Source organism: Entelurus aequoreus, linkage group LG19 (assembly GCF_033978785.1).
Source record: "Entelurus aequoreus isolate RoL-2023_Sb linkage group LG19, RoL_Eaeq_v1.1, whole genome shotgun sequence".
Taxonomy (NCBI): domain Eukaryota; kingdom Metazoa; phylum Chordata; class Actinopteri; order Syngnathiformes; family Syngnathidae; genus Entelurus; species Entelurus aequoreus.
In genome coordinates, this window is record NC_084749.1 from 26850943 (window position 1) to 26865115 (window position 14173).

The following is a 14173-nucleotide window of genomic DNA, read 5'->3' on the forward strand; positions in this document are numbered from 1 at the left end:
CAATGTTTACCTCATGTTTGGCTAAAAACACTCGTTACACTCTTTATTAGTGACTTTGAAGTTATTTAGACTTACATAGGATTTGTTTCATGTGTGTTACAGGAACAAAGTCTCCATTAAAGAAGGAAGGTAGTGCAGATCTAAGTCCAAATTCATCATTAAGTCAGGTGTGTAAGAATGTTATCACATTTTGTCATGCAAATTTACATCTTGAGTATTTGGAAGTTTATTGATATCCCTTGTAATTTTTGCAGGACTGGGAGGAAGATAAACTCTCCAGGTCATCAAAAAGTAACACCATCAAGGCTTCCACTAAACTTTTTCTTTTTCACCGACTAAAAAGTAAAAAACGGAAGAGCAACAAATCTCCCAAAGAGCAGCATGACAGTGCCTCAGACCTCTCAGTGCCTGATTTGGACCCGCCAAAGTCTTCCCAGGTACTTTTCCATGCAGCAGCTTGCACTGCCAATGCATGATGAGTGTAGGTAAAGGTGTTTACAACTAATAGGCTGCTCCCTATTGGGCGCTCGCATTCAAAAGAGCTGGAACCATTGTATTCCACTTCCTGGTCTGGTTTAAACAGCCCCTTGAAAATTACAATTAACTGTTCTCATAAAAAAAATAAGTAGACTAATAAAAGGCACATACAATGCTTATTTACTGTTTACTAACTCTTAAATAGTATATATTATATAATATTAGATGAAGAGATGGGTACCAAATTTGGTACTTTTATAGGTACCGACTGAAGTGTGTCAGTACTACCGGATATCAATTCATGGAAAATCAAACGGTGCCATATTTCAATACCTTCACGTCTGATTACAGCATCTGTTCAGTTCAGTTCATTTATTTATTTCATTCATAAAAATAAATCAGTCATCATAGCATTTAACATTCGGCACCAGCTCAAGCACTTGGCCGGGAAACAAGCAGCCAAGCACTCAGAGCGGACTTAGCCGGACTGCCTCTAGGTAATGTTACAATTTTCCATGCCAACGAAGCAAAAAGAAGGCGCTCAAAAGTGCAGTAAGACTCCACTTTTCTAAATGTGCTCGTTCGATGCTAATTTATATTGGATTTGCTATAGACATGCTACCGATTGGCATTAGCGATTTTACATGCCGATTTCAACGTGTCTAAATTTGGTAATGAAAACTACAACTAAGACGCACGCTACAATCAAACAGCTGGTGTGTTATAAATACAATACTTGCAGTTTAAACACTTCATAGGGCTCAACAAAAGAAAAGACTGGCACATTCAGCTTAATGGCAAAGACACTTCCTGATTAAGGCAACACACAGTAGCCTATACACAACTGCCATCTAACGTCTTGGAATTGCAACTGCATGCAAAGTCTACTATATAATATAATACAGTAGAGTCCTTGCAAATGAGACAGAAGTGTAAAACATGGTAATTGTGTTCAATTAAAAAAAATAGATTTTATTATTAAACAATTAACATTTATTAACTAATTTAAAATACACACAATAATACTGAAAATTGGTACCGTTAAGTACTGGCATCGATTCCCAAGTACCGGAATTGTTAATACAGTGATTCAAATGTGAAAGGTACCCATTCCTTGTTAGATGTTTATGGTACAATTTAGGAATGTAATGATAAATGGCAATAATGATAAAACTCCTGACGGATACTATTACTGTTTTTTTTATTTAAAATTATAGGAAAAACTGAGATTGATTACTGCATTTTAAAAACTCACAGACTGACAAGCGCCAGCTCTAGCTTTAATGGTAACATGTAAATGAGAGACATTTACGTCTTTCCAAATCAAGAAACGGCATACCCTAATCTAAACTTATACAAACACATTGCTGTCTGAGCAACTAAACTATTTAATTGTGCACATTGCACCTATAAGCTGTGTTTTCTTATAACAGAGTGATCAGCAGAGGAGTTTTTATGGGGCGTTGAAGGACCGCTGAACAGAGTAGGACTTCTCCACACCCGCCAGAAATAAGTCATAATAATAATATATTTTATTTGTTATGCGCGTTTTATTTAAATACATCTTAAAGTGCCACAGTCAAACCAATATTCTAAACCATAAAAGCTTAGCCATTCAAACAGATAAGATACTAACACTGAAACGCTATGAGTGAAGCATAAGAAATAGACATTGTCTATTTATTTTATTTTTTAATAACTTGGTCAAAATATTTCACTGTGTGTATACGGTAAGTACTTTTTGAGCACATTCAACAAAACCACAATAATAATATAAGATAATCGTGATGATTTTGGTCACAATAACTGTGATATGAAATGTTCATATCATTACATGCCTTAAATATAGTCATCGATTGTTAAAGAACAAACTAACAAAAATATGCAAGTCTGTTTGCTGATTTTTTTGTTTTTGTTTCCTGTAGCAAGTGTCACATGACACAATTGGGGAGGATAGCTTTTTCGACCTCCTCTCTCGTTTCCAGGGCAACCGAATGGACGACCAAAGGTGCTCTCTTATAGATGGTTTGAACCATCAGCCCGCCAGCTCCTCTCCCTCGTCCACCCCTGTTGTAGCTGGAAGGAAATGTAAGTCTGCCCCCCGTGTTTGTACGTCTGTGCTCACACCATACTAAACTTGACCTGACGTCACACCATAATAACCTGTTGGCTTCAACGTTAAATTCAACTTTATTCAGTAGTGACATTAAAAATGTGTTGGTGCTTTCCATCTGTAACCCCCCTGATTATGGTGTGAATGCAGAATATTCAGACTTGTCCTCAACATTTGACCTACACAACATATTTGGTACGAGAACCAGATAAATGGAGCCTTGAATGCCCACTTTTCAAGCCAGCAATCAGATATTCATGGCTTGCTTGAAAATGATCTGCATTTTCTATGTATTTGTTCAGTATTTATCCTCTTTTGTTGCATGACAACTGGCAAAAACAAGTATGAATCATTGTAATGTGTGTACTGTTGCCTATTGTGTGTCCAGCTATACTGGACGGCGAAGCGCCATTGCAGGATCCTGGTCATTTCCTGGAGCTGCTGGCCAGCTCCCAAGCCCGTCGGCTGGACGACCAGCGAGTAAGCCTGAGCCATTTTCCTGGCTTGAGACTCAGCACCTGCAACCCGCCCAGTACACCCTCCACCTCCAGCGAAAACCAAGCCCCCGTTCAAGGTGACGACAAACTAACTATGGTAAATCTGTACACCCTGTTGCTAATGTTTGTTCTGTCTGCTCCTTCCAGCCCATATTTCCAGTCCAGATCCAGCTCACATACAATCCCAGTACAACTGCATGGAGCCCAGCACTGAGCAGCCTGAGGGGGATGACGTCTTCTTTGACATGCTAGTCAAGTGCCAGGTGAGCAAAACAAACCTATTTTTTCTTAATTTATTCACTTTGTGATTACTGTCTAATCAGAGTTTAGTTTTAGGAAAATCTTTCCTAAATTTAGTTATAGGAAAATCTTAACTAGCATATCGTACAAACCCCGTTTCCATATGAGTTGTGAAATTGTGATAGATGTAAATATAAACGGAATACAATGATTTGCAAATCATTTTCAACCCATATTCAGTTGAATATGCTACAAAGACAACATATTTGATGTTCAAACTGATAAACAATTTTTTTTGTGCAAATAATCATTAACTTTAGAATTTGATGCCAGCAACACGTGACAAAGAAGTTGGGAAAGGTGGCAATAAATACTGATAAAGTTGAGGAATGCTCATCAAACACTTATTTGGAACATCCCACAGGTGAACAGGCAAATTGGGAACAGGTGGGTGCCATGATTGGGTATAAAAGTAGATTCCATGAAATGCTCAGTCATTCACAAACAAGGATGGGGCGAGGGTCACCACTTTGTCAACAAATGCGTGAGCAAATTGTTGAACAGTTTAAGAAAAACCTTTCTCAACCAGCTATTGCAAGGAATTTAGGGATTTCACCATCTACGATCCGTAATATCATCAAAGGTTTCAGAGAATCTGGAGAAAACACTGCACGTAAGCAGCTAAGCCCGTGACCTTCGATCCCTCAGGCTGTACTGCATCAACAAGCAACATCAGTGTGTAAAGGATATCCCCACATGGGCTCAGGAACACTTCAGAAACTGTCAGTAACTACAGTTGGTCGCTACATCTGTAAGTGCAAGTTAAAACTCTCCTATGCAAGGCAAAAACTGTTCATCAACAACACCCAGAAACGCCGTCGGCTTCACGTGTTACATCAACGTGGCTTCATAGTAAAAGAGTGCGGGTACTAGACTGGCCTGCCTGTAGTCCAGACCTGTCTCCCATTGAAAATGTGTGGCGCATTATGAAGCCTAAAATACCACAATGGAGTCCCCCGGACTGTTGAACAACTTAAGCTGTACATCAAGCAAGAATGGGAAAGAATTCCACCTGAGAAGCTTAAAAAATGTGTCTCCTCAGTTCCCAAACGTTTACTGAGTGTTGTTAAAAGGAAAGGCCATGTAACACAGTGGTGAACATGCCCTTTCCCAACTACTTTGGCACGTGTTGCAGCCATGAAATTCTAAGTTGATTATTATTTGCCAAAAAAAAAAATGTTTATGAGTTTGAACATCAAATATCTTGTCTTTGTAGTGCATTCAATTGAATATGGGTTGAAAAGGATTTGCAAATCATTGTATTCCGTTTATATTTACATCTAACACAATTTCCCAACTCATATGGAAACAGGGTTTGTACATAAGTTTCATTTATTTTAGAAGTTCAATTCAGACTAACCCTTGTGCACCCTTAAGGCTCAAAATGGGTATTACGTATGTTTGTTATGCGATATGATTGTTCAGGTTGAAGGTTACAGGTCACAAATTTATCCAGAGAGTTTTTCTTAGAAACTTGTCTTATACAATTGCATTGATTTTGATTGTAATTTAAAAAACAATATGGATAGATGGATATAAGTTGTTAAAAGTTTGACGTATAAAACTTATATATTGCTGACTTATTCATAAGTGGGTCCCTTTTGGATGCTAAGAGTAAGTGTGTATAGTCAATCTTAAAGGCCTACTGAAATGAAATGTTCTTATTTAAACGGGATAGCAGGTCCATTCTATGTGTCATACTTGATCATTTCGCAATATTGCCATATTTTTGCTGAAAGGATTTAGTAGAGAACATCGATGATAAAGTTCGCAACTTTTGGTCGCTGATAAAAAAGCCTTGCCTGTACCGGAAGTAGCGTGACGTCGCAGGTTGTGGAGCTCCTCACATCTGCACATTGTTTACAATCATGGCCAACAGCAGCGAGAGCAATTCGGACCGAGAAAGCGACGATTACCCCATTAATTTGAGCGAGGATGAGGAAAGTGAAAGTGAAGGACTGGAGGGCAGTGGAAGCGATTCAGATAGGGAAGATGTTGTGAGAGGCGGGTGGGACCTGATATTCAGCTGGGAATGACTAAAACAGTAAATAAACACAAGACATATATATACTCTATTAGCCACAACACAACCAGGCTTATATTTAATATGCCACAAATTAATCCTGCATAACAAACACCTCCCCCCTCCCGTCCATATAACCCACCAATACAACTCAAACACCTGCACAACACACTCAATCCCACAGCCCAAAGTACCGTTCACCTCTGTAAAGTTCATACAGCACATATATTTCCCCAAAGTTACGTACGTGACCTGCACATAGCGGCACGCACGTACGGGCAAGCGATCAAATGTTTGGAAGCCAAAGCTCCGTACTCACAGTAGCGCGTCTGCTATCCAACTCAAAGTCCTCCTGGTTGTGTTGCTGCAGCCAGCCGCTAATACACCGATCCCACCTACAGCTTTCTTCTTTGCTGTCTTCATTGTTCATTAAACAAATTGCAAAAGATTCACCAACACAGATGTCCAGAATACTGTGGAATTTTGCGATGAAAACAGACGACTTAATAGCTGGCCACAATGGTTACCCAATATGTCCGCACAATCCGTGACGTCACGCGCAAACGTCATCATACCGAGACGTTTTCAGCAGAATATTTTGCGGGAAATTTAAAATTGCACTTTACTAATCTAACCCGGTCGTATTGGCATGTGTTGCAATGTTAAGATTTCATCATTGATATATAAACTATCAGAATGCGTGGTCGGTAGTAGTGGGTTTCAGTAGGCCTTTAAACTTTCACAAGGGCTAATGTCACCATTTAAAGACTCGGAAAGGTTAAAGTGTCACAGCAGCAGCAGCTTACAATATTCACATTTTCTGGCATACGTAAGTTGTGATGCTTAATAATCATTAAAATGATTAAGTCAGTAATAATACATAATATGTGTGTACTGTGTAGTAAAGTTTCCCTTTTGAAATAAACTACTGCAATAAATGTACATTAGTTCACTGAGATGAACCTGTTAAGTAAATGTGGATGTTCTATTACGACTGCCTTCATACGGACTGTTTCAATAACCATCAGCTGCTTTTAATAACTTTTCTGCCTCATTATTCAAGGGCTCCAGACTGAATGACCAGAGGTGCGCTGCTCCACCTTCTGCCACACGAGGAATGACTGTCCCAGATGATGATTTCTTTAGTCTCATCTTGCGTTCTCAGGCAAACAGGATGGAGGAACAGCGGGTCCTGCCTCCATCTGACGTCACTCAGTCTAAACCGGACTGATGGAATGGAAGGAACTACTATATATTGCATTTTTTTTTATTTTAGGATTCAAACTGGAACTATTCATCTTTTTTTTAAACTATTTTTTTATCCCACTCACTCTTTAATTGAGGAGTAATACAACTTAGTAATTGTATGGATCAGGAAAATAAAGCTTCCACGCTGGAAGTTGACCGGAAGATTCACATCAATCATATTTGGTAGTGCCTCTCTGTTATGCCATTCACAAGGCCTACATAGAAAAAAGATGATGTACTTACTGTACAAGAACATCCTTGCCTTTTAACTACATTCACTGCTTCCCCAGGTACAAATCATTTGGCGAAACGGTCTTGATTTATCCTTTGAAAGAATGAACTCTTTCAGCATGTACTGCACACGTAATTGCCAACATATTTGAGATGGTCTTATTTGAAATAAGACTGCTCACGTGGTAAAAGGAAAATATGTTTAGAATGTTACACTCACAATCTCTCAGAAGAACAATCAAAAAATAAAATAATTACATGCCAATGTTTTCACCCTTGATTCCTTAAGTGCAAATCTTTGCATTCAAAATGACATTATGTATGAAACACATATCTCTGGTTTTAAGAGTGGAATAATGCATATATCTGAAATCACATCAAATACATTTCTCATGCTAATAGGTTTTATGCTGATTTTACAACCCTTCTGCTTATTTTCTTCTTTTTTTTTAAAATATAATTTTGCAATTAATTACCGGTATATGTTTCGACAACATGTACACACTATGCCTCCGAAGTCAACCTCTCATGATGGTCCCTGCACCTAAAATGAGAAACAAAATGGTTTAGAGCCGACTATTGCCACCATGATTGTTACAGGCAATGCACTAGTGCAGTGTTTCTTAATTAACCATATGGCCGGGGCCCATTGTTGTGCTGCCAGAAAAATATCTGTTTCTCAGCTGTGGTCCATATGGGCCGCAGCAGTACTCAGTTGTAATACACTTTTCCACCACTTGTGGCAGTAATGACAATCTCAAACAAATAGACAAAATATGGAGGTAAAGTCATAGAGAAGTTTTGTAAGCGCAAAAAATATGACTAAACTGTATTTTCATTGGCACCTTAATTTTTAGTCAAAAAACATACAGTACATGCGAAAAGGTTGGACACCCCTCATTCAATGTGTTTTCTGTATTTTCTTGACTATTTACATTGTAGATTGTCACTGAAGGCATCAAAACTATGAATGAACAAAAAAAGGTGAAATAACTGAAAACATGTTTTATATTCTCTGTTCTTCAAAATAGCCACCCTTTGCTCTGATTACTGCTTTGCACACTCTTGACATTATCTCGATGAGCTTCAAGAGGAAGTCACCTGAAATGGTTTTAATTTCACAGGTGTGCCTTATCAGGGTTGATTAGTGGAATTTCTTGCTTTATCAATGGGGTTGGTACCATCAGTTATGTTGTGAATGAGAAGGTGTGTCCAAACTTTTGGCCTGTACTGTATATATTATTTATTATTACTTAAGTTTAACAACATAGTTGCATGTAAATGTATTTTTCGTCAGTTATTTATGATTCCCTTTTTATGCAGTACTTATTCTTCTAACCAGCCTGACAAAAGCCTAAGGTTTATGTGTTAAATCAAGTATAATTGTAATTAACACATGCTTTCATATCATTTGACAAGGTTGTAAACTGTAAGTAGGTTATTGGACAACCAACAAGTTAGATGTGGATTAATAAATGATTTTAGAATTTGACATAATGCGAGATTAGTGGGTTCATCTAAAGTTTAAAGATTTACTTTCGTCTCACATTTATCTGTGTTTCATTATTCAACTTTAGTCTCCATAACAGTCAACCTGCATAATCAACAACCTGTAGCTTAGTTAGTTCAGAGCAAAGGGAATGAATAAATAAATGTATGAACTGTGCAGGACTTGTTAGGTCTGTGTGATCAAAGCTACTGTAGGAAAACAGACATAACTCGCACACTGAAATACAGTGCTACCTTAATTTATGAGTAATTTGACTCAGCTTTTTATTATGCTTTAAGTTGCAAGCATTTCCACACTTGGTTGAAATATTTTTAACAGAGTTGTGCAGTTTGAGCAATAAAAAATTAATAAATTGTTACACATAAACAAGCTTTGATTCAGGTGATGGGCGCGTTTGAATGCCGCTCAGAGATTGACACAATCCTGCCATCCAACCATCAGAACTATGGAAGTTAGGACTAAGGAGAGGAAGTGGAAGACCGAATCAGAGAAACAAACAATTACAAATATGTCCGACCTGTTAGCATTCTACCTGGCTGGTCGGCTGGCATCACACAAGCTGCAGCCAAAACGTCCAAACGTCGGATATTTATCCATGAAAATATTGAGAAGCTGCAGATGCTCCGTTTGACCTTTTTCAATTTGTTCTTTTTAGTCCTGACTACAAACTGGATAGTCGAGCATTGCCTTTGGTAGACAGACATACATATTCTTTGTTGTCAACTCGGATTTCTCAAGTCCATCACTCGAATACATCCATGTGGAACATAAACAGTGATTTCCTAGTTCCTATTGTTACATGACAGAAAGAGTGTTGCCAGATGTCACAAGAAAAACAAGCAACCAGCTCTTTAAAAACAAGTCTGTCATGATTTCACATGACAGTATGGACTTTGTTAGGTGTTTTCCTGCATTCTGCATTATTTATTGTCCTGGTGCCCTTTTTTTGGTTGTACTTCCTGTTGAACTCCTTGTTTTGCTGCACCTTCAATACCAGTTGTGTGTCCTACAAGCACACCAGTTTTCTATTTTAACAAGTCTATATAGGTTCATGTGTTGCTCCTTGCCAGAGCCGGCCGATTTCCTTTCATCAGTGCATGAGTAACTCTGCTGCCACAACGTGCCTTGCACTAGCCTTTTGTCCCTGCTGTTTTATGCTATCTTAGTAAAAAAAATTAATTATTTGACCTGCACTCCGCATTCTGTCTCTGTATCCTGGGGTCACGCCATCAGCCGACATGCCCCACCGTGAAAAAGTGAATAATACACAGACTTTGCAACACTGGACAAAGGACACACCGCATCAGGTAAATGCTGAACAATAGTACATTGTTTCATAAAACTGCTGTGGTTGTTTGTAGTATATACTATTGTAATATTTTTCAAACAATCTTTCTTTGCTAAACGTTTGTTCTTCTTTTTAAAAAGCATATTACTTGTCAAAACGGCGGCGTTTTGGGAAGGCCAAACGCGGCGTAATTTTATCATTATACATTTCAATCGGTGGGGCTGCTTTGTGATCAGAGTGTTTTGAGTTATGAGTTTGTGCTCGTAAGTTAACCTACTACTGTACAGTAGAGAAAATGTTAGATGTTGACGTCCTCTCCATCCTGCATACAGGTTGTTGACTAGGTAGCACATTCATTTAAAAACACAATGATCCCTGTGGTTGCATGGTGCTTTTAGGTAAAAATCTAAACTGTATTTGACTTACTTGTTCATGCAGCTGTGCAAGAAGCAGCTGTTCTTGTCAAGTCTGTAGACTCCAGAGTTTGGGAGATCTTTACACTCCGATAGAAATCGATGGAGCTCTGATGTCGGGATACCACTTTGCTGTTGTTGCTGCAAATCACAAAGTCCGTATGGTTTTGGGATGAATTATTTTGAAAGATGGAGCGTTTCTTGGGACAACTGATAAGCTGGACGACAGGAAATATTACCTTGATGGTGTCGTAGGTGTCTGTTATGATTGTGATGAACAGGCTGAGGATCATGTAGATGAAAAGCGAGACAAAGGTATAGAGGTAGACTCTGCTAAAAATCCAAATCAGGTTGCTCTTCTGCTTCATGTTTTTAAAGGTGGGAAACATGTCATCTCCGTTGATCAACGAGAAGAGACACTCGGACACTGTGTTCAAAGTCCGGAACTTTGGGGGGTGAAATCAAAAATGTAACATTGGCAACCAGGAATAGCAGAACCTTATTTGAAAAGCAAAATAATGAATGCCTGTGTTGTGATTTTTCTTGAATTTAAAACAGCCTTACCTTTTCGTGATACGGGCCAAGGACAATCCAGCCACACAAGCAGTAGCTCAGGTAGATTATTCCAGCACAGCAGATGAAACGAATTACATTTGGAAAAGCCGCCCTGAGAGTCAGGATGAGGATCTGGAAAAGAGCACACAGTAATCAGGAATGTAACAAGACTGGTGAGTCATTTGTTTATACAATTTATAAAGAGGCTATATTATAACTACAAACTGTACTTCTGGGTTAGTTTTTGCCTCATCCCTCACTGAAAGTGTGAGTGAAGAATGTGTGAAGAATGCACTACCCACCTAAAACTTATTAGTCCAAAAAGGAAAAGAGATGAAACAATAGCATCTTCTCACAGATGCTACCTGGTGGTTGTTTGAGCACACTGCAGCTAATCGTACCACTCCTTAATTCTTCAGGATTCTCACAGGAATGAGGCGAAAATACAACCAAACCTACTGTACTGACAAGCTCGACTAGATCTGACCAATCTAAGTCTATGAGCATGAACTGATGAAGCCTACTTGGATGAGAGGCAAAACGTCTTCTAAGACTAGCCCACCAGTCCATTTGCGATCGATTGAATGCTCTGAGAATACGATGACCTGGATGAATGAGAACATCCATAGAAATACAAGCTCTTACGTTGTACTTGCGAAAGTAGCCCATGTAGCGGATGACCCCAATCCAAACAAACATGGTGCCTAGACCAAGAAATATGCTGCATATGTCGTAGCTTGTCAGAACCTAAAATTAAAATAAAGTTCAATGTTAAATAATATTTGTGATACATTTCAAAGCACTTGAGTAATTACATTAGTATAATACCTTGGTTTGAATATCGATCTTCAGAATAGAGCCAGTAATGGTTAACAGGTCACTGGCAATAATTAGGATATACCAGCCATTGATAAATTCCAGTCTGTCAGACCAAGGGACATCTTTACCACCGAGCTTCCTGTAGTAGTGTGTGTACTCCTGTTCACAACAAAACATAAACACAGTCAACCTAAAAGGCTGTAAAAAAAAAAACATTGAAAAGTTTCCTTATTTCAAAGCAAACAATATGCAACCCCTGGCAAAAATTATGGAATGACCAGACTAAGAGGACGGTCATTCAGAGGTTTAACTTTGTAGTAAAAAAAAAAAAAGCAGATAACCGATGTGAAACAAACAATTGTTGTTTCAAATGGAAACTCTCTGGCTTGGAGAGACACTAAAAGAAATCAACAATATAAATTGTGGTAGTCGGTGACAGTTAAATATGGAATAACATATAGAATCACTCAATTCTGAAGGCAAATTATGCAATCAACCAAAAACTACTAACAACACACCACTAATACTTTTTGCACCTCCTCTGGTTTTTCTGAGGCATGCACAAGTGACAAACAGTACTCTAATTTCCACCACAGATCTTCATTTATATCGAGATCCGCACTATCTGCAGGCCATGACGTTGACCTTATGTATCTTTCTTCAGGGGAGTATTTTGCAGTTTTTGCTCTATGGCAAAATGTATTATCATCTTGAAATATCATATCATCATCCCCAAACATCCTTTTGATTGATGAAATAAGAAAAGAGTCCAAAATGTCCATGTAAACTTGTGCATTTATTAAAGATGTAATGGCAGCCATCTCCCCAGTGCCATCAACTGACATGCAGCCCCATATCATCAATGACTGTGGAAAGGCGCATGTTTTCTTCAGGCAGTCGTCTTGATAAATCTCATTCAAACAAACGTTCCAGCATCATCACCTTTCCCAATGCAGATTTGACTTTTATCCAGTCATCCATAGTCCACAATTGTTTTTCGGTAGCCCATTGTGAACTTGTTTTTGCCTGTTTAGTATAGATGTTAATGACTGCTTTTTTCTTTTTTTTAGCTTTTCTGTAGAAATCCCTTTTTTTTAGGCGGTTTCTTACAATTTGGTCACAAACGGTGACTCAAGTTTCAAGAAGGTATCTTGAGAGGTTTGATAATCCTCTCCTTTGTTTTAATTGACATCTCACGTGTTAGAGCCATAATTCATGTCACTCCGCCTGAATGCACCAGCTCTCCAAAGTGTGAACACTCCTTTTTAACTGCAGACTAGTATTGAACAGATTTAATCTGATGCAGGTGTTATCCTTAGAAATAAAAATTTACAGGGTGATTACATTATTTTTCGTCATAAATAATTGATTCCATTATGTTTTCACTCTCCTTGATCTAAAAAAAAAAAAGAAACTATTACTGACTACCACAATTTATATTCTTGATTTTGTTTGGTGTTTCTTTAAGCCAGAAAATTGCCATTTGAATTGTCCATAGTTTTGTGTCATGTCTGTTATGTTTATTTTTCTACAAAATTAAACTACTGAATGACCGTCCTCAAAGTCTGGTCATTCCATATTCTTACCAGGTGTTGTAGTTGACTTACAAGCTGCAGTTGTATCCCATTGAACACAGAGCGCATGCAGAGAGCGCAGGAGGTGATGCATGTTATGATGATGAGGCAGTCGAACAGCAGGGTCAGGTATATGCTTTTAGCAACTGACAAAACAAAGAAATGATAATAAGTCTGACCTAAAAAGGAAGCACAAATATAAATCATTCATAAAAGGCCAGCACAGCAAACATACCAGCTCCTGTTACTTTCCAATCTCTGCATTCATTGATCTCTACATCATTTTCCAGGTCCACTTTTATCCTGCCGCTGTGGACTTGGTTGTTGAAAGTGATCTGGTAAGCAGACAATTGAATCCATAAATAATAGGTATGCACAAATAGCAGCAGTGCAGACGACAACCAAATAATCCATATATTCTGAAAGTAATAGGATAAGTATAGCCTATTTTCAATACAGCTCTTACTGAATATTCAGTCTCATAGGTGAAATTAAGCTGTTTTTTGGTGAATGTACATTCATTCAACAGGTCTTAGAACTAATATTAAGTATGTAAATAGCAGGAAGGTACGTATGACACACAATGACGTTGAAGTCGTAGCAGTCTGGCAGCTCTCGGTGTCTAACTGTCTGTAAATTGATGGCTTTGAGAACGAAGGTGATCTTGACAGACAGCATCCTGGAAAACACAGCATGTGCAGTACATGAAGTGAGATTTCTCCCATCAAACCAGACAGAAAAATACAATAGTAGCTATGTTTTCGTCAGTACAGTAATCTGTTCCAAAACTGTCCGACGAAGACCGACATGTATGAAAACCGAACATGAAATAAGTAAAATCTGTACAGACATTAAATAATATTTAGACAAAAAAACATTTTATAGCACATTTATTCAACTGGTGGCCCACAGGCCAAATTTGACCTGGGAATGACACCAGACCTGCCCCCGGTTTCATTTCAAAACTAGACAAACATTTTTGCAACACTGGAGCGCTCCTGTAGTACAGAGGAACTTGGACTTGTGTCAACACATTGGCAGATCCTTGCATTGACCTTTTAAGCTTTTATTTTGTATAGCACAGCTACTTTTTTCTGAAATGTGTAACTCTGAGAAAAGAAAGAC

The 14173-nt window shown here is 38.3% G+C and overlaps 2 protein-coding genes across 10 annotated transcripts in view; one reads left to right on the top strand and one right to left on the bottom strand.

The window, feature by feature from the left end:
- LOC133635237 (G-protein-signaling modulator 2-like) overlaps nucleotides 1-7148 on the top strand; it is a 37576-nt gene extending 30428 nt beyond the window's left edge. For 2 of the 6 annotated variants that reach the window (XM_062028192.1, XM_062028189.1), the window contains exons 10-16: nucleotides 103-167; nucleotides 255-437; nucleotides 2403-2565; nucleotides 2979-3164; nucleotides 3235-3350; nucleotides 6474-6496; nucleotides 6576-7148. In XM_062028192.1, the coding sequence (XP_061884176.1) occupies nucleotides 103-167; nucleotides 255-437; nucleotides 2403-2565; nucleotides 2979-3164; nucleotides 3235-3350; nucleotides 6474-6496; nucleotides 6576-6759 (920 nt within the window). In that variant the 3' untranslated portion in view covers nucleotides 6760-7148. Of the gene's footprint in view, nucleotides 1-102; nucleotides 168-254; nucleotides 438-2402; nucleotides 2566-2978; nucleotides 3165-3234; nucleotides 3351-6473 lie in introns of all 6 variants that reach the window. The other 4 variants (XR_009822038.1, XM_062028191.1, XM_062028193.1 and 1 more) reach the window with 4 other exon arrangements.
- Nucleotides 6226-14173, bottom strand: part of mcoln3b (mucolipin TRP cation channel 3b) — a 48953-nt gene continuing 41005 nt past the window's right edge. For 2 of the 4 annotated variants that reach the window (XM_062028195.1, XM_062028194.1), the window contains exons 6-14: nucleotides 13631-13727; nucleotides 13284-13383; nucleotides 13061-13194; nucleotides 11484-11633; nucleotides 11301-11402; nucleotides 10665-10787; nucleotides 10340-10546; nucleotides 10114-10241; nucleotides 6226-7433 (exon numbers count right to left, since the gene is read on the bottom strand). In XM_062028195.1, coding sequence (XP_061884179.1) covers nucleotides 7394-7433; nucleotides 10114-10241; nucleotides 10340-10546; nucleotides 10665-10787; nucleotides 11301-11402; nucleotides 11484-11633; nucleotides 13061-13194; nucleotides 13284-13383; nucleotides 13631-13727 — 1081 coding nt within the window. In that variant the 3' untranslated portion in view covers nucleotides 6226-7393. Of the gene's footprint in view, nucleotides 7434-10113; nucleotides 10242-10339; nucleotides 10599-10664; nucleotides 10788-11300; nucleotides 11403-11483; nucleotides 11634-13060; nucleotides 13195-13283; nucleotides 13384-13630; nucleotides 13728-14173 lie in introns of those variants that run through there. The other 2 variants (XM_062028196.1, XM_062028197.1) reach the window with 2 other exon arrangements.